This window comes from Dendropsophus ebraccatus, chromosome 9, assembly GCF_027789765.1.
Source record: "Dendropsophus ebraccatus isolate aDenEbr1 chromosome 9, aDenEbr1.pat, whole genome shotgun sequence".
Classification (NCBI taxonomy): domain Eukaryota; kingdom Metazoa; phylum Chordata; class Amphibia; order Anura; family Hylidae; genus Dendropsophus; species Dendropsophus ebraccatus.
Window position 1 is genome coordinate 89666912 of NC_091462.1, and position 21651 is coordinate 89688562.

A 21651-nucleotide genomic window follows, 5' to 3' on the forward strand; every position below is an offset into this window, starting at 1 on the left:
GGTTTTCTATAACGTTATCCATAGCATTGAGAAGATTCCCCCACCGCCCCTCTGGATGCGTATGCTAAAAAAGTGGCTATACATAAGCTGAAAATCTATACAGAGAAATGTTCCTACACAAGGCCGATGCCTCCTGCTGACTGTATTATGCACTTTACAGCAAAATATTTATGAGGAGGATTGGCCATTTGAGATTACTGGACAGGTCAAATGTGCCTAAAAACTGGAATCGGACAATTTTTGCTTACATGCTGCAGGACAAATAAGGGTTAAAGAACGGGTTGATAGTTCATCGCTCTTGCAAAGATTCTACCTCCAGCCACAAGAGGACGCTGTCTCCTCCAGCACCCAGTGCATGAGTAACAAAAGAGAAGTTAATGGGAGACAGGGCAGAAGCCAGGTGAATATGTGTGTTTTTTTATAAACAGGGGGAGCTTACTAAGTGTGCGTTTAACCGTACAGGATCTGCAGCAGATTTGATGGCGCAGATTAGATTCAAAGCAAATCTGCAACTTCAAATCTGCTGTGGATCCTGTATGTGTGAATGCACCCTAAAAGGGGATAACCTGCATGATAAATACATTTTAATGGGGGAGAGGGGGCTACAAGGAGGATAGGTACATGGGATATTCTACTTACAGATGGGTTAACAACTGGAGGAGATACACACTATATCAGGCATGTCCAAACTTTTTTCGAAGAGTGCCAAATTTTATGAAGTGAACATGTGCGAGGGCCGACCATTTTGCTTGACATTCTTTGGACCATTAAAATGAATGCAAATAAACTTTTTTTTTTTTTACAAAGTTTATTGAAAACTGCATACTTTTTATTTTATGACTTGTATGACAAATCTAAACAGGTGTTTAATCAATCTTCCTAAGGCCCCGTTCCCACTGAGCAAAGAATTCCGCGGCGGAGAATGCCGTTAAGACTCCCATTATGAGCGGGAGGCTAACGGCATTCCGCGGCGGACAATTCCGTCGCGGAATTCCGCTAGCTTTGCTCAGTGGGAACGGGGCCTACTGTAGTGCACGAAAAAGGAAAGCCGAAATCTCGGACATCGCAAGATTTCGTCTTTCCTTTTCCGTGGACTAGAGCGGCAGCGGCAAAGGTATCTGCTGCTAATGGATACCTGGGGGGCCGTAACTTTGGACATGCCTGGTCTAGAAGATATAAATAAAAATACCACACATGTGTAATGTTGACATGAAACATTTTTACCTAGCTCAGGGCTATGTAACCATCAACAAAAAGGATGCTGTGCTAGAGCTGCAGCGTGCTGGACACCGGCAGAGCCTATTGAATATAATGCTGGAATATAATAGACAAAACTGCGCTTTAGTTGAGGATTTTTGCTGGAATCTGTGACAGTCTTCTATGAGAACATGACCCAGACGTCACGTGACCATGGCCGTACTGCTCGAAGCTGAATGTATCCACTTTCGGAGAACTCTTCTGCTCATTTAGCTACATCCCAATACTGGCACTATAACGTGTTGCCTAGTAATAGATATAAGCAGGAGGCTGCCATGATGGCCATCAGTACATTATTCATGACGACTCCTTGGTTCTGCTCATGTGTCACAAGGGCACTTACAGGGACTTTATTCCCACATGTAAGTAAAGTATATGGGGTCAGATGTATATTAGATATTCCTGGTCCAAGCAGTAAGCCGTCTCTGTGGTATAACAGACAGACACAGAAATCCTGCCTGACTCCAGTAGAGCTCCTCCACATCACACGCTGCCTCACCGGGAAAGCATCACCTATTGCTACTTGCACCTTTGTAATGCAGTTTCCCCAGATAGATAACCCATCTATCTATGTGTAGCACGCTGAACCAGACGCATAATAAAAGGATTCCACATATATGTAAAATACTCAGGAGTAACAGGAGCCATGATAAAAATCAGCACTTTCCTTCCAGATCGCCCTCTAAATATACATCTGTTGTTGTGCTTTGCCAAGACGCTCACCACATAAATGCTGCTTATTTTAAGAGCTGTGGGAGAGAACTGCGGCGGCGTTGTCCCAATGATGGCGCTTCTTACATCACAGGTTCCTGTCCTTATCCATGATTCATCTCTTCTTGTATATAAAGGGAATGTGTCACCAGAAAATGATATATTGGTTAAAGTGCACCTGTCATGAAGTCTGGACCCGGCGCGGAGAGCAATCTATTTGTAGCCAGAAGTTTATGTATCCATGCTGGATTGGTACTATGCGTGACCCACATTCTGACCCAAAGGGGGTCGCTCTACCAAAACTTCCAGTGGCAAATAGACTGCTCGCCGCATTGGGTCCAGACTTCGTCATAGGTACATGTTTTTCTGTTAAACATTTTTTTGGGTGACTTTTTACTATTATATTTGTATCTACAAAAGGTTGTATTTTTTATTCCGGTCACTAGCTTTACATACTACACACTCTACTTCTGTTGGCCAAACCAGCGGCTCGCAGTAAATGGTGATAGGGGGTTGGGTAGTAGTGGAAAATCATCTCCCGACCACTTTGTCGCAACAAGAGCTCTCAGTGCGGCCTCCCCCATCCCCATAGAGATCACCCGAATACTAAACTGTACAAAACTTTCCAGTGTATGGGGAGGACGGGCACCGGATGGGAGACATAACTGATGGCCAGTCGATCGATCAGCAATCAGTTATTAAAGATATATTTAGGTGAAAATTCCAGTTCTGTACAGATCACTTTCTATATATCATCACAAATCACTATATTTTGCCCCCCCCCCCCCAAACTAGGAAACTGGTATAATACAGATTGTTATTCTGGGGCTATACTCCATATACTTTCATCTCAGTCAGTGATTGGCTGAGCAGGCTGTCACTGAAGAGACATGGCGAGACGACACCAGGGGGAGAACGCGTAGAGTTAAGCAGAACATTTTTATTTTCTATACACCAACGCAGAAGCAGCGCTTTAATCAGCCTTTTGGACGCACATCAGCTATTACATGAAGCATTGCGCTAATAGGGCCCTAAGACTGATTTATCTCCCACTCTCCCATAACCCTGCATGTCCACTGAACCTGCACATTAAATGTACATTGTGTAGGGAGCTAAGGGCCCTATGTCAAAGGACAATTATCACCAGTTGGTTGGCTGATCAGACTGTTCTGGCATCCTGAAAGATCTTCTGTCTACCACATATCTCCCATGTAATAGGGGATTAGGCATCATCTGAATAGTACTGCAAATAACTAGTACAGAATCCATGGCAGAGGGTCCCTCAACATGCAAGTATAAGTGCAGCCTGGAAAAGTAAGGGTCCTATTAGATGGGCTGATGGAAGCCCGATCAATGTAAACGAGCACTAACAGGGCTCCAGATGGCGACCAAAATGGTCGCCAATGCGACTGACATTTTGCAAATGGCGCCCAGATTTATTAATCTGGGCGCCATTTGCGACTGGCCCCGGCGGCGGCGCGCTGTCTCTTTAAGATGCGCGGCTGATGCGCGGCTGCGGGGGGTGTCCCATCCTATCCCCGGCAGCGCGGCGCATCAGTGAGCTGCCTGGGGCCCTGACTTCCGGCACAGGAAGCGCGCGTCAGAGACGCTTCCTGTGTCAGAAGTCACAGCCCCGGCGTACAGGGAGCTCACTGACGCGCCGCGCTGCCGGGGATAGGATGGGACACCCCCCGCAGCCGCGCATCAGCCGGGGACAGCACCTAAAGAAGAAGAGGATCGCCGGGGGAGTGGGTTGTCAGGTGAGTTTGTGTGGTTTTTTTTTTTTAAATATTGCTTAGCATAGAGGAAAGGGGGGGGGGGGGCTTTATAATGGGGGGAAGAGGGGGACCATCTATAAGGGGAGGGGGTATCTATAAGGGGGGGAGAAGAGGGGGCATCTATAATGGGGGGGGGGAGAGGGGGCATCTATAAGGGGAGGGGGTATCTATAAGGGGGGAGAAGAGGGGGCATCTATAATGGGGGGGGGAGAGGGGGCCATCTATAAGGGGAGGGGGTCATCTATAAGGGGGGGAGAAGAGGGGGCATCTATAATGGGGGGGGAGAGGGGGCCATCTATAAGGGGAGGGGGTTATCTATAAGGGGGGGGGTCATCTATAAGGGGGGGAGAAGAGGGGGCATCTATAATGGGGGGGAGAGGGGGCATCTATAAGGGGAGGGGGTATCTATAAGGGGGTAGAGAGGGGGCATCTATAAGGGGAGGGGGCCATCTATAAGGGGAGGGCAAACTGGCTGCAGACACTGGGAGATAGATATATGCACAATTATTATTATCAGGGCCCCTCAGGTGTCTGTATTGTAGGGGGTCACTTGCATTAGTCACTAGGTGAGAGATATATCTATCTATATACACATCTTGTGGGGGGGGTCACTATGGCTGCAGTCATAAGTCTAGCTCAGTATGTATAGACTGTTGCAAGCTTTTAAAGGGAACCTGTCACCCCCGGTGACGGGGTGACAGGCTCCCAACCCCCCGTTAGAGCCCCCTATACTCACCTCATCGCGCCGGGTCCCGCTTCTGAAGATGGTCGGGTCACGGAGATCTCAGCCGCTGCAGCCCGGCGCGCACACTGAGAGATGAGTCCAACACTCATAGAGAATGACGGAGCGCTGGACTCTCCCGTCATTCTCTATGAGCGTTGGACTCATCTCTCAGCGCACGCCGGGCTGCAGCGGCTGAGATCTCCGTGACCCGACCATCTTCAGAAGCGGGACCCGGCGCGATGAGGTGAGTATAGGGGGTTCTAACGGGGGGTTGGGAGCCTGTCACCCCGGCACGGGGGTCGACAGGTTCCCTTGAAGTTCGAGTTCAGAAGAGTAAGCCTCATTAGAAGGCTAGCCAAGTGAAGCTGAAGTACTGAGTCAGACTGAAAACGTTCAACATGGAAACTTGCAACTTGACAACCATATACAAACTAAGAAAAGAAAGGATCTAAAGGAGGAGGATGCTGCCGCGGCCTCTGCGCACAGTAAGTCCCATTTAACATAACATTAATTTTACATGGTTTAAAATGTTGGCGACCAAATATTCTATTTGGCGCCTAAATTTTTCAGGTTAGGAGCCAATGGCTCCTAGGTAAATTTTTTAGTCTGGAGCCCTGACTAATCTGCTAGATTGGCACTCGTTTACTGAGCCTATTAAACGGCTCAATGATCATTTAGCAAGGGCTGCAGACATCATCCGCGATGTCCATGCAACCCTTGCCCTAAACTGTACATTACCTCTCCACACTGCTGTCTTCTCCTGCCCTCTGCTTCCCTCCGGGCCCAGCATCTGTAGCTTCTGAGCTTACAAGCCAATCACTGGCAGAGACCGTCGCAGCCAGTGATTGGCTGAGCGGCTTGTCACAGCAGTGTGGAGAGGTTATGTATAACAGTTTATTCACTTGTTAGCTGTCCATCACTATTACATGTAGCGATCTGCGGTTGATTTTAGGTCTAGACCTAAAGACGAAGGCTGACCATTTTCTCTGTTACACGGAGTGATAGTCAGCCAAATCAGCCTGATTCGGACAATTTTCCCTATGTTTAATAGGGCCCTAAGATGCCTGCTAAGACCAGGTTGAAAGAACTTCTCTCTGCTGTAGGTATTGTTTGTTTTTTTATAAGGAAAACTCCGGCCAAACTTTAAAATCAGCAGCAGGCAGAGGTGTGGGAACATAATATAGCAGCTCTACTAACCCATCCCAGGCAAAGTCTTATCAAAGGCTCTATGACCACCTCCGGGTTCTAGTCTAGTCATTGTTTTGGTGTTGTTACAACCTGGAGGGAAAAAGGGCCGCTCATCTAGTCATAGACATCTTGCCCCAGTCACTGACTGGCTCAACGGGCATTCCTAAGACTGTGTTGTGACGGTGCCGGAGTAGGAGATCCAGGAGCCCGGTGCGGGCATGGAGACAGGCAAGTAGAGCTTCTGTTATAAGTTCCACACCCCCTGCCTGCAGCTGATTGTCATCTTGCCCGATCTGTTCCAAAAATGTTAGGGCGGATTTATTTCTGATAAATTTATCAACATAGCTTCTCAATGAGCAGTAAGTACTAAATGACCCTCCACAATACGGTTATACCTGGTTTACAGCAGGGGTAGAGGGATCCGAGGAAAAGGTAATCAACGTACTAAATGGCCTTTCACACAGGCTGCTTTAAACGCTTCTGTGGCCGTTAATCGGCCTTGGTGAGAATGACAGCGATAACCTAAGGACAGGGGAAAGGCCCGATCCATGGCTGATAGCAACTTTTGACCACGTTTTAAAATTTATTGCGTTAAGATTTATCAGTCGCACATCTTACGTTATGTGTGACCAATAACAATAAAGGGAAAATAGCAGCAGATATATGTATATGTTTGCGCTGTGAGCTTCCAGACCACAAGAAGTGTATACTTATCTTTCAGACACGATCAGCTGAGGAGCAGGTATTCCTGTCCCAGTCCTCAGCGGATCACGGTCACTTTCACACGGGCCAATTATCAGCCGCAGGAGTGTTTCTAGCAACACTCCCGGGCAGTATCAGCCTGTGTAAAAGGCCCTTTACCATCAGTGCTACTTGTGATATGTCATCCTGTCCTCCTCACTGCTGTATCTTCAGGATGCCGCCTCCTTCAGCCAACAAAACACAGTAATCACTGAACTCAAGGAGAACAGTGAAAAAAACTCCAATGAAGTACTCAATCAAGAGTCTCCACTGATGCCCCCAAAAGGGCTGCCTTGGCAAGCCCTTGTCATGATCGCAATACACGTACCTTGAGTTAGACATTGACAAAAAAAGGGGCCACCCTGGTATTTCCCTATTTATTTTCCAATACTCCCAACCGAGTGGGACTTAAGGGGTTATTTATCAGGGTGGTGTGGTGCTCTTCCCATCATGGAGGCACCCCGTGGCAACAGGCTAGAGATATCTGGCTATCCCGTGTTTTGAGACTCGCAACCGAGACTCCAGACCAGGGTGGATAAAAATCAATGATTTTTTAAAAAAAATCAAAAAAATCGGATTTTTTTGATTTAAATCGGATTTTTTTTATTTAAATCGGATTATTTTCAATAAACTGCTTTTTGAGGAAAATATTTTACCATCCAAAGGTTCTTCCATCATGAGATAAAGCTGAGTTGTTTAACTCAGTAGAATAAAGGCTGTATATGTTCTCAAATGTTACAACATGAACAGAGTTGAGAAAAAGACCTTAATCCTATTGTTCTACAAACCTATGAATACAGAATCATCCCCTTCAGTACCAAGTCCAAGAAGTTAGACAATATGTTTCTGATTGTTTGGACTATTTTTTTTTTTTTTTTTTTTTGTTTAGCCAAATTAGTTAACATGGATGTTTGTTTAAGCAAATAACGTATGCTGTAATGTTGTTATTGTTTCAGTTGAATAAATCCATTTAAATTGTTATTAAGTTCAGGATTATTTTTCTCCTTCCTAAGTACAACAGAACAGTGGTGTCCAAATATGAATGATTAACCCATTAAACTGGGGAGAAAAAAGTAATATAAAAAGTGATTCTAAAAATCTTCATCTACTTGCATGTTAAAGTAGCAAGAACTAGTTTAGGTAGAAACTTTGATTTAAATCACTGATTTAAATCAAGCCTTCCGGACTAGTGATTTAAATCGTGATTTAAATCGTGATTTAAATCAGTTTGATTTAAAACAAATCCACCCTGCTCCAGACACTTGTTTTGCATATGCCGCCTCCTTCAGAGGGATTCACAATAGAAGGAGCCGGAAAAAACAGTCAGAGGGCTGGAGCGCCAATGCCGAATCCCAAGCACTGCAGAAGCACTGCTTGTGATCTGGAAACTGACACCATACATGTATACATATCTGTGCTGTCAGCTTCCAGGGCTGAGAGAATGGTACAAGGATTGTTCGTGCAGCCCGGTCGCTCGATTTTCCGTGACGTGTTAAGGCACTGCTAGCTCATTTGCGGCTGTCTGGGGCCGAGAAATCGGTCTGTAAAGGACATTTAGTATTTGTGGCTGTCTATTTCTATAAAAGAGGTTATTACCAGGTAAACAAATACAAATAGATCAAAATGACTGCTAAAATGCACAATATTTGGCTCATGGCTTCAGTGTTACAGTGCAGCCGTACACTCCACCTCACCTCATTCTGCCAGTGTTGCAATGGGCACTACAGGTCCCCAACAAGTACACCGAATTCTCTGCTTATTGTTCTTCTGCTTACTCCTGGAAATACTGTAAGAGCAGCTATAGCCTGGCATCAGATCAGCTTATACAATAGACCAAACTCTTTATATTCATATTTTTCCGGCTGATTAAAACAAGAACAAAACAAATAAAAAAAAAAAAACTAATAATAAAATCCTACTAGCTTACATGTGTTTGACATAAAGGAATTAAAAAAAAAAAAAAAAAAAAAAAGATACGAACTAGTGAGCGATGTCATCGAGCAACTTCCTGATCTACAGGTTAGAGTTCAGCAAAGCATGGTGACAGTATAAAATACTTAGATGATGATTCAATAGCCAGCAAAGAACATCACGTAGCATTATGACAGGTGAGTCACACAGCCCACTTCCCATACTCACACCCATATCTTGTGACAGCACGGGCAGCATAAAATAGAGACAGAATCTCACTACAGCTATACTGTACTCATGTACTGCAATAACATCTCACCATGTGTAAAGCCCCTATTACATCGCTAGATCGTCCGGGCAGCCCATGGCAGATAGCAGCGGTCTGCTGACGCTGCTCCTATTCCACGGAGAGACGGCAGCAGATTGTTGCTACAGTATATTAGTTGTTTGTCTTTCAACATGTTGAACAACAAACGACTACAATGATCAGTCGACATCGTTTTATATCGGCTGATCGTTGCATCCTATTGCACAAGACGATTATCTCGGCCGATATTCGCTTCATGTAATAGGGCCTTTAGGAGGAACCTGAAGGGGAGACTATGCATATAGAGAGCTGTCCACAAACTTACATGGGCCTCAAAATACAAGATTTTCAAGATAGAATGGTCCTTTTCTGGACAATCGTAACCTAATACCAGACGTAACTTACAAAGCTACAGACAGTCAGGATCTGTGACATGTGAATCACTAGACGATTGACCAATAAAAGTGTCCATTTTACTGGTAAATCCCAAGTATTAGTGACATGCATGCACTGGTTGGCTGTCTAGTACAGTGTGATGCCTTGTACTGCTGTGTGTCTAGTATCTCCATCCTACAGTACAGTGTGATACTACATGTCCTGTACTGCTGTGTGTCTAGTATCTCCCTCCTACAGTACAGTGAGATACTACATGTCCTGTACTGCTGTATGTCTAGTATCTCCCTCCTACAGTACAGTGAGATACTACATGTCCTGTACTGCTGTATGTCTAGTATCTCCTCTCTAGAGTATAGTGTGATACTACATGTCCTGTAATGCTGTGTGTGTCTAGTATCTCATTCCTACAGTACAGTGTGATACTACATGTCCTGTATTGCTGTATGTCCAGTATCTCCTCTCTACAGTATAGTGTGATACTATATGTCCTGTACTGCTGTGTGTGTCTAGTATCTCCTTCCTACAGTATAGTGTGATACTACATGCCCTGTGCTGCTCTTTACCTGGGCCAGGATGAGCTGCTCCTTTGGACACCAGGTGAGGGCGGCTTCATGTTACTGTCTGTTGTATGTAAGGACTCTCTTTATCCATATTATCTGCTTATTTTTATTGAAATCTTAATTTTTTTCTTATTTTGGGATGATATTGTGGGGGCTGCATGGGGGCTTCAGAACTGCAGAGGACATTACCACTAAAAGCCTGATGGGACGCTGACAATGTGAACAGAGCTTTAGCCCTATTCCACCGGACGATTATCCTTCGCATTATCGTTAACGATTAACCATCTCAAACGACTGCTATTGCGAAAGACCTGAATACTTCAATCATTTCCATGGAACGATACATTACTTATGATCGTATTTACTCCTACACACTTCTAAAAAGATTTCCTTTGCTTTTTCAAGTGCAATCATAGTTGGAGTCCATTCACCTGTACCGCAAAATCCACTGCGATACTGATTTCTATTAAGTCTATAGCACTGTCCTTCTCTCAGCGGATTTTCATTCTGCTGTGAGAATATATAGAGCCATAGCCATGTAAACGTTAGCCATTTAGCTCAGGAAACAGTAAAAACAATAAAAAGACAACACGCTTAGCTGTCTGCGCTCCCCTAGCGCACTCCCGTCTGCTTTTCCTGGTCCCCGCTTAGTGACAGCCCGCTCAGCCAAGGCATGTGGAGTCTTTAGCCCATGCAAAGCTCCATTAGGAAAACGTATGCAAAGTCGCTCTCCCCTAGATAGAAGAGAGCTTTCTCTCTGCTGCAACCTACTGGAGCTAGCACCCCTGCAACCCTATGTCGGACCCATTTAAAAGCCTTGTAACATGACTTTGGATTATCAGCCAAGTCAGAATTTTTGGTTCTCCTTTTTTGAGGACAAAATTTACCCTTTTAGGGCGGGTTCACAGTAAGGAATTCTCGCGGACAATGTCCGCGGAATTCCGTCAGCTGTCCGCCCGCACATCTGGACCCCTTTCCGCCGGCCCCATAGACACCATTCTATGGGCCGGCGTATTCACTTCTTTTAGCGGATCGCGGAATACGCCGGCCCATAGAATGGTGTCTATGGAGCCGGCAGAAAAGCGTGTGCTCGTGCGGGCGGACAGCTGACGGAATTCCGCGGCCTTTTGACTTGCAGGATACTACTCGCTACCACTTGCTGGCCTATAAAATAACCAGCCTATAAAAACTATGAATAAGCCAAAAACACAAAAAATATATAAAAAAAACAAACAAAACGCTACTACTTTGAAGACAAAGACTAAGGAATGTCTACACACACACAACACCAGTAAGCACAAAACCAAGAAAAAGAATGCCAAGAATGTGAAAGCTTGTAATGTAACAACCTCAGCAAAATCACTTTACAGCCCTATGGAACCCGGTCAGGCTATTTGCGTCCTCCTGAAGACGTAACAGCTCGGCCCTGAAGTTCATTTGTCTAAAAAACTAAGGACCCTATTACATCAACAGATATTTTGACAGATTATTACAGCCAAAGCCAGGCCATTCACTTACAGCAGCACACTGAGCATGGGGGAATTCCGCGGCGGAATTGCACCGTGTTTGCTCAGTGTGAACTGGCCCTTTGGATGGAAAGCGGATGGGCAACAGAAATTTACGGATGGAAATTCCGCTGTGTGAAAAACACAGCGCAAAGCCCATTGAAAACAATGGAAAAGTGCTTTGCTCATCTTAAACGGGCTGACTTTCGAATGAAATTTCGGGCAGAATCCGCTTTTTTTGGTCAGTGTGCATGGGCCCTTTGGCTGTAAAAATCTGTCAGATATCTCTTCGTGTAATAGGGCCCTAAAGATGGCCATAAAACACACAAGATGAACACATGGCAGAGTAATATTCATTGCAATTAATAAGGTGACATGACACTGCATGCAAAGTCCAGCGGTGCGATTCTTTGTGACTATGAGAGGAAATCAGTTGTCCGACCCTCCCCAACATCTGCCAATAGTAGAATGATATCCAACGCAATTTTTCAAGGCGAACTTGCGTGACACTAAAGCACATCACATGCGATATGTCACTGTGGAGCGCTGGCCTAAAGCAACAGCAGCAAGAAAAACAACCTCAAAAGCCCTGTGTACAAAGTGAAGGTGGGGACATCCTACATCCAGGATATTATGCTCATGCAAGTCAGAAAATGAATGCAAGGAATTACTTGGTTGCTATAAGCAATGCCTTCATCTTCCATATACTGTAATGTGGTAAAAGGCAAAGGGATAAACAGCTGAACAAACATGGAGCGAACCACACTGCCTTCTCTTTCCTCATAGTCTCTCGTCTCATTAGGATCATAAATGTAGGATATGTGCATTAGAATTCAGATTACAGCTGCAACAAGGAGTCCACCTGTAAAGTAGATGGTTTGACCATGCAAAACTAGCAACAGTACCCAATATACACAAAACCCATAAAAACTACAAGATCTGTACACTATATACAGGGGCATGGCATGTGAATTGTGAACTTATTCTGAAGACGTCTTCCCTGCTGCGGAAACACATCACATGGTTTAGATTCCATTCTGTCTTACTGAGTAAGGACTACAAATACTACATGTCCTTCAATACCTGCCTGTCTACAGGTACACACAGAATAGAGTAGAGCAGCACGTACTCAATTGATTCCATTGTTTTCCTCTCAATAAGGACACACAATGTAACAATGGTGTGATGACAACTTGTGTCACTTTACACAGTGTCAGCTGATGGTTACATCAGGTTACAGAAAATATTAGGCATGCTTTAGCAGACACGTCTGCTATGTGGTCACATCGGCCGGCATAAAGTGGTCAAATACCCAACAAAGGAAAGATATACAAATTCCATTTAATGCATTAAAAGTTTTTTACTAAAAGAAAAAAAAAAAAAAAAGCTACACTCATCTACCCCTATGTTCTGCAGCTGTCATTCCAATGGCTTCTGATCCCCACCACCTGTTAAATGCCCCCACTGTACAAAATGACATCTCAATGAACATGGTGTACCTTTACACAGAGATTTATCACAGACTTTTTTAAGCCAAAGTCAGGAATGTATTTAAAAAGAGAAATCTCAGTCTTTCCTTTATGACCGGTTCTCTGTTTATAGTCTGTTCCTGGCTTTGGCTTAGAAAATCTGTCAGATAAATCTGTCTATGTAAAGGCACCCCCCTTAGAGGTGATCTGTCTCGGCCATGTCTCACAGGAAGCAGTGGTAAGTAGTAGGAGAGTATACCTTAAAGGAGAAGTCCGGTGAAAATTTTTATTAAACTATTGTATTGCCCCCCAAAAGTTATACAAATCCCCAATATACACTTATTACGGGAAATGCACATAAGTGCTTTTTTCCCTGCACTTACCACTGCATCAAGGCTTCACTTCCTGGATAACCTGGTGATGTCACTTCCTGGGTAACATGGTGATGTCACTCCCCGACTCCCAGAGCTGTGTGGGCTGCGGATGCTGGAGAGGATGATGGCAGGGGGACACTGAGGGACACAGGGCACTGGAGGGACACTGAGCATCCCCCTGCCATTATCCTCTCCAGCAGCCACAGCCCACACAACTCTGGGAGTCGGGGAGTGACATCACCATGTTATCCGGGGAGTGACATCACCATGTTATCCAGGAAGTGAAGCCTTGATGCAGTAGTAAGTGCAGGAAAAAAAGCACTTTATAAGCATCTCCCGTAATAAGTGCATATTGGGGATTTGTATAACTTTTGGGGAGCAATACAGTACTTTGATAAAAATTTTCACCGGATTTCTCCTTTAAATTTCTTAAGCACTGGATAGCCCCTCTAATACTTCTAGGTTAACATTATAGGTAAAATTACAGGACCAAAGCCTGATGCAGCACTACACACACACCATGTTGGCATATAGGTGTAAGGGCCTTATATTACATGGCCTGATATTGCGGATAAGCGAACGTCGATCTGTTTAATAGCTTACTGAGCCTATTACACAGATCGATAATCATGCAGCAAGGGCTGCAAGGACATAGTTAGTGATGTCCGTGCAGTCCTTGTCTTGTGTTTAAATTAAAAAAAACTTAAAACAACTGTCCACACTCCAGTGTTCTCCTAGCTACTGCCCACAGCCGCCACTGGAACAGAGCCGCTCTCTGAAGTGACAAGCAGCTCAGCTCAGCTCGCTGCGAGCCCGTCCGTGTGAATATACCCTATGGGGACTTTGGATCAGGCATAGACGATGCAGATAGGCCATATGAATTCACCTAAGGTCTCTATGACATGGCAGCATCTGACAATGCAATAAGTGGACCTGACACAGAGTTTAGAGCTCAATGTTAATTTCTTAAAATGAAAATATTTTATAAATGGAGTATTGCAATGCTGGAATACAAGTTGCCAGCAGCAGTCCACTGACTGGTCATCAAAGTATTATAGACAGGTAGGTGGCTGTCCTGTTCACACTTAAATACAAAATATTATTTTGACAAGACAACAGGACAGATGAGGTTTCCATCCATCCCGCTTCCTTTCTGCTCCATTCTTCTTTGGCTTACACTATAACAAACCACAGAGCATAAACTGGGCCTAATATACCTTGCCTCTCTTGCTGGGTTTTGGCTGACTGCACCCACAGGTAGGAACAGACTATATTCATCACTGACAGAAAACATCTAAGGTCAGAGCCAAGGAGTTCAGCATGAAGGCAGCCAACAAATAACATTGTGTGTATTACAGGGAAGGAGTAGGGAACGTCCCCTCCCTGCCGCTCCTATCAGACCGATCACACTAAAGAACAACCCCAAACATAGAAAACTCACGAATAGCACAAAATGCAACAAGAATCCGGAATAAAAACTGCTGATTCCCACTGTAATCTGGTTGCTCACTGGATTTGAAGGGAATATATCATAGTGAAAGTCATATGCAGTCATCAAGTTGCAGAGATGGAGCTCAGAGCAGAATGATATAAAGTAAACCGGAAAAAGCGTTTTCTAATGTGAAATGGCCATCGCTCATTATTCTGTAAAACGCACCTGCCATTATGCCTATGTGTCCACATCTATGTGACCCTATCTAAGATCGAGCAGCAAGAGGAGGCTGTGTGACACAGCCGCCTCCTGCTGCCTCTGCCCGGAGGGGAGCCGCACTCCCCCTTGGCAGTTAACCCCATAAACGCCGCAGTCAATGCGACCGCAGCGTCTATGGGGAGATCCCGTGTCCTCCCGCCGATCGGGCGGCGGGGGGAGGCTGCAGAACGTTGCCTCCCCCCCCACCACTAACAGTGTGTCCCCCGGGCCCCTCCCCTCTTCCTCCGATACCGGCGGATCGCCGCTATAACCGTTATAGCGGCGATCTGCCGATACCGGGCATTACCGGCGCCGCCGCCGCCTTACATCTCCCCCACCATGAATCCACGGTGGGGGGAGATGAAAATGTATCCCCCAGACCCCAGATCAGCCCCCCTAGTGGGCGATCACTATCCCTCCCCAGGCGGCCATCACATCCAAGATGGCCGCCCCCATCCCTGCGAACAAACGATGTTTGTTCGCAGGGATGGAAATTAATAAATGATCCAAGCCCCATGCTCTCCGCCACCGGAGGTAGCGGAGAGCATGGGGCAGTCATCAGGGACCCCCCCCCCCCCCCGGAGCAGGCGATCACCGGTATATACTATATACTGCTAATCGCCTGTTCCCAGTGCAAAAAAACACTTTTTATCCCCTGTCACCATAAATCATTGGTGACAGGGGATAAAAAGTGATACAGTGTCGCCCCCCACCCCCCTCCAGAATCAGTTATCTCGGAAAATTTAAGGTGAAAGAGACCAATTTGGTCTCTGTCACTGAACTATGATTACTGTGATAGAAAATATCACAGTAATCATAGTAATATAGTAAAAATGAATGTATAAAGTACAAAAAGTGAAAAACATACAAAAAAATAAAACACACTTTTTATTTTTATTATAGTAATAATTGCAGTTTACTCCCAGGTTGCCCGTATCCGCCCCAGGTTGCCTCTAACCACCGCAAATTGCCAGTGACCCTCTCCAGATTACCTATAAGCACCCCAGGTTGCCCATGACCACCCCAGGTTGCCCGTGACCACCCCAGGTTGCCTGTAATCTCAATTTTTTATATTTTAGTAACTGCGCTATTCTAATAACTATTACTAGCTGCGGTTTTGCTCCAGCAAATTGGCGCTCCCTTCCTTCTGAGCCCTGCTGTGTGCCCATATAGTGGTTTATGCCCACATATGGGGTACAGTTTTACTCAGAAGAAGCTGCGTTACAGATTTTGGGGTACGTTTTTTCTCCCATTCCTCGTGAAATTGAGAAATTTTAAACTAAACAAACATATTATTGGAAAAATTCGAGTTTTTCATTTTTACTGTCTTATTTTGAATACTTTCCTCTAATACCTGTGGGGTCAAACCGCTCACTGCACCCCAATATGAGATCTTTGAGGGGTGCACTTTCCTGAATGGGGTTCTATTCTGCTGACACTACAGGGGCGCTGCAAACGCACCTGGCGCTCAGAAACTTCTTCAGAAAAATCTGCACTGAAAATGCTAATTGGCGCTCCCTTCCTTCTGAGCCCGGCTGGGTGCCCATACAGTGGTTTATGCCCACATATGGGGTACCGTTCTACTCAGGAGAACCTGCGTTACAGATTTGGGCATGCAGCTTCTCCCCTGTTCCTAGTGAAATTGAGAAATTTCAAACTAAACGAACATATTGGAAAAATTCGAGTTTTTCAATTTTACTGTCTTATTTTGAATACTTTCCTCTAATACCTGTGGGGTCAAAATGCTCATCCTACCCAAAGATGAATTCTTTGAGGGGTGTACTTTCGAAAATGGGGTGACTTTTGGGGGGATTCTGTTCTGCGGACACTACAGGGGCACTGCAAACGCACCTGGCACTCCGAAATAACTTCAGCAAAATCTGCATTAAAAAAGCTAATTGGCGCTCCTTCCCTTCTGAGTCCGGCTGTGTGCCCATACAGTGGTTTACGTCCACATATGGGGTACCATTGTATTCAGGAGAACCTGCATTACAGATTTTGGCATGCTTTTTTTCTCATGTTCCTTTTGAAAATGAGAAACTTTAATCTAAACGTATATATTATTTGAAAATTTTCATTTTCAATTTTTTAACGGCCTAATTGTGAATACTTTCCTCCATACAAAATTTCCTATTTTTTCATGATATTTTTCACAAAAAACACACAAAGTAGTGACCAAATTTTGCCACGAATATAAAGTGCCATATGTGACGAAAAAAACAATCTCAGAATCGCTAGCATACATTAAAGCATCACTGAGCTATAAGCGCATAAAGTGAGACAGGTCAGATTTTGAAAAATGAGCCTGGTCACTAAGGACAAAACATGCTGCGGAGGCAAGGGGTTAATATTGGCAAAGTAACCAACGCTACCTCAGTAACCTCACTACAACTCCCAGCATCCCCAGAGCAACAGGTTGGTACAGGACACCCCGGTGCTGGGGATAAGCAGAGGTCAGATACATTGGGCGCCGCTCAACTATATGGTAAGATGGATCCGGTCAGTGGTGTGATGGCAGCCAGGGGGGCCATATGTCACACAGGGGGCACCAGATTACTGGAGATCCTATCAGAGGGATCTCCTCTCCCCCATGAAGTGTGGTGTAATGGGGGCAGGGGCTCTGACAGGAGGCTATACTGGGGGTCTCTGATGGCATACACTGCCCCTATAAACATACACAGCTATACTGGGGGTCTCTGATGGCATACACTGCCCCTATATACATACACAGCTATATACTGGGGATCTCTGATGGCATACACTGCCCCTATATATATATACATACACAGCTATATACCGGGGGTCTCTGATGGCATACACTGCCCCTATATATACATACACAGCTATATACTGGGGGTCTCTGCTGGCATACACTGCCCCTATACACATACAGCTATATATTGGGGGTCTCTGATGGCATACACTGCCCTTATATACATACAGAGCTATATACTGGGGGTCTCTGATGGCATACACTGCCCCTGTATACATACACAGCTATATACCGGGGGTCTCTGATGGCATACACTGCCCCTATATACATACACAGCTATATAACGGGGGTCTCTGAAGGCATACACTGCCCCTGTATACATACACAGCTATATATCGGGGGTCTCTGCTGGCATACACTGCTCCTATATACATACATAGCTATATACTGGGGGTCTCTGCTGGTATACACTGCCCCTGTATATATATATATATATATATATATATATATATATATATATATATATATATATATATATATATATATATACATACATACACAGCTATATACTGGGGGTCTCTGATGGCATACACTGCCCCTATATACATACACAGCTATATACCGGGGGTCTCTGATGGCATACACTGCCCCTATATATACATACACAGCTATATACTGGGGGGCTCTGCTGGCATACACTGCCCCTATATACATACATACACAGCTATATACCGGGGGTCTCTGATGGCATACACTGCCCCTGTATACATACACAGCTATATACTGGGGGTCTCTGCTGGCATACACTGCCCCTATATACATACACAGCTATATACTGGGGGTCTCTGCTGGCATACACTGCCCCTATATACATACACAGCTATATACTGGGGGTCTCTGATGGCATACACTGCCCCTATATACATACACAGCTATATACTGGGGGTCTCTGCTGGCATACACTGCCCCTATATACATACAGCTATATACTAGGGGTCTCTGCTGGCATACACTGCCCCTATATACATACACAGCTATATACTAGGGGTCTCTGATGGCATACACTGCCCCTATATACATACACAGCTATATACTGGGGGTCTCTGATGGCATACACTGCCCCTATATACATACATACACAGCTATATATTGGGGGTCTCTGATGGCATACACTGCCCCTATATACATACACAGCTATATACTGGGGGTCTCTGATGGCATACACTGCCCCTATATACATACACAGCTATATACTGGGGGTCTCTGATGGCATACACTGCCCCTATATACATACACAGCTATATACTGGGGGTCTCTGATGGCATACACTGCCCCTATATACATACACAGCTATATACTGGGGGTCTCTGATGGCATACACTTCTATATACATACATACACAGCTATATACTGGGGGTCTCTGCTGGCATACACTGCCCCTATATACATACACAGCTATATACTGGGGGTCTCTGATGGCATACACTTCCCCTATATACATACACAGCTATATACTGGGGGTCTCTGATGGTATACACTGCCCCTATGTACATACAGCTATATACCGGGGGTCTCTGCTGGCATACACTGCCCCTATGTACATACAGCTATATACCGGGGGTCTCTGCTGGCATACACTGCCCCTATATACATACACAGCTATATACTGGGGGTCTCTGATGGTATACACTGCCCCTATGTACATACAGCTATATACCGGGGGTCTCTGCTGGCATACACTGCCCCTATATACATACACAGCTATATACTAGGGGTCTCTGCTGGCATACACTGCCCCTATATACATACACAGCTATATACTAGGGGTCTCTGCTGGCATACACTGCCCCTATATACATACACAGCTATATACCGGGGGTCTCTGCTGGCATACACTGCCCCTATATACATACACAGCTATATACCGGGGGTCTCTGCTGGCATACACTGCCCCAGTATACATACACAGCTATATACCGGGGGTCTCTGCTGGCATACACTGCCCCTGTATACATACAGCTATATACTGGGGGTCTCTGCTGGCATACACTGCCCCTGTATACATACACAGCTATATACCGGGGGTCTCTGATGGCATACACTGCCCCTATGTACATACACAGCTATATACTGGGGGTCTCTGCTGGCATACACTGCCCCAGTATACATACACAGCTATATACCGGGGGTCTCTGCTGGCATACACTTCCGCTATATACATACACAGCTATATACTGGGGGTCTCTGATGGCATACACTGCCCCTATATACATACACTGCCCCTATATACATACACTGCCCCTATACACATACACAGCTATATACCGGGGGTCTCTGCTGGCATACACTGCCCCTATATACATACACAGCTATATACTGGGGGTCTCTGCTGGCATACACTGCCCCAGTATACATACACAGCTATATACCGGGGGTCTCTGATGGCATACACTGCCCCTATGTACATACACAGCTATATACTGGGGGTCTCTGCTGGCATACACTGCCCCAGTATACATACACAGCCCACCCCCTGTGAGGAGCTATAGCACCGGCACTGCAGCTGTGAGGCCCGGCTCTTACCTGCACCTGTATCAGGAAGTGGCGCCGCCTGTCCTCGCCCCAGAGACCCCAGGAGCAGGAGCCCGAGGCCCAGCAGCCTCCTCCCCGCACGCAGCATAGCCGGCCGGCACACTCAGCAGCTCACACCCGGCGTGCTCTCCCCGGGAGGGGGGTCTCCGCTGTGCCCGGTAGCCTGGCACTCACACACCGAGCCGTCCCGTTACTGCCGTCCGCCGCTGTCACCAAGCGTCCTCCAGGGGCTCCCCTCGGGCCTAGTGACGTACGGAATCCCCGGAGCTCTCATAGTTCACCAGGCCGCGGAGCAGCACACACCGCCGCAGTTTCCTAGGCAGCTTTACCACACAGCGGCCGCCATGTTCCCTGACTTCGCAGCGGCCGAGGCGGGAGCAAGAAAAAAAAACAACTCCTTTTCCGATTGGCAAACCTGAAGTCCAATTGGAATTCAGATACTAGGATATCCGGACCAATCACAGATAAGGGGCGGGGCTCATCTGTCAAGGTGAGTGCGGTGACGTCATCAGGCGAGAAGACAGTAATGTGGGGCTATGGGGATTGCTGCGCTGCCTGTATATACATTCCTGTGCTGCTGGGACACCGGTCACATGACCCGCGGCCACTGCCTGCTCTGTATCATAGCTGCCATATGTGTGTGCAATGGGGGCAGGCCCTGCTAATGCTTTGCTCACACCACACCTGTTGTCTAGGTATACTTACTGCAGTATGACCAGTATTTATCAACCCACCTGCTGTAACCAGGACTGGTTTTGCTCATAGAAACCAATCAGAGCTCTGCTTTCATGTCTCCAGGGCTCATTATCATATGAAAGCTGAGCTGTGATTGGTTGCTGTGGACAAACTCAGAGAGTCATCATATGCCGGTCATGGGTGGGTGGGCATTTGCATTTTTTGGGGTCTGAACACCAACCCAAATGCACCCGCACCAAACCTGGCACACTGAGTTAGCTGTTTGCCAGGTTGCTGAGCCAATGAGCGTCTGAGGCCCTGTCCCACCTCAGCCACCGATTGGCTGAGGAGCCAAAGCCAAGCATACATCAAGCCATAACCCCCCTCCTGCACTGCGCCAATCCCATGAAGGAAGGGGGGTCACTAAACCTCCTTCCTTCCTGGCATGGGTGCAGTGTGAGATCAGTCTGATCCCAAGGGGGTTAACTCTTTAGGTGCCAGACTGTCAGCAACTATCTGTGCAGATGCTGCATACTGTAAGGAGCAGAACACCTGTCAAAATGATGGGTGTTCTGCCGCTGCCTTTTTTTTTTTCATGACTCTCCTTTTTGTTTTTCAGATATTGGTATTCTGAGTATTGCGTTGGATTCTGTGGACTAGGGGCGTGGGGGTGTTTTTGTTTCAATAAAAAAATATTTTTAAATTGTGTATTGTCTTTTTTTCTATACAGGCTTAGTAGTGTAAGCCGTCGGATAGCAGGCATCCATTACTAAGCCAGAGCTTAGATTTAGCTGATATAATGGCTAACATTCCCCCCCCCCCCCCCCCCCCCGACATAGAGGTACTCGGAAGAGCCAGTTTACCAGTAGTCCTGGAGCATTAAAAAAATGGCGGTATTAGACGGATCTTGCATGCCCAGAGCATAGGCGTATTTCATGCCATTGAAAGGCCATAGTACAGTGTAGGACTGCCCCGATATGAGGCCACCGTAATGTGGTGGGGCAGTTTACACCATTTTCAAATAGTAACCAAGAGCCTCATTATTTTTGTGGAAGTTTTC

General features: G+C 45.9%; 1 protein-coding gene across 1 annotated transcript in view; it reads right to left on the reverse strand.

Moving 5' to 3' along the window:
- Positions 1–20302, reverse strand: part of LMTK2 (lemur tyrosine kinase 2) — a 78554-nt gene extending 58252 nt beyond the window's left edge. Inside the window, exon 1 of the mRNA XM_069983817.1 lies at positions 19908–20302. Coding sequence (XP_069839918.1) covers positions 19908–20004 — 97 coding nt within the window. The 5' untranslated portion in view covers positions 20005–20302. The remainder of the gene's footprint in view (positions 1–19907) is intronic.
- Between the last annotated feature and the right edge of the window lie 1349 nt (positions 20303–21651).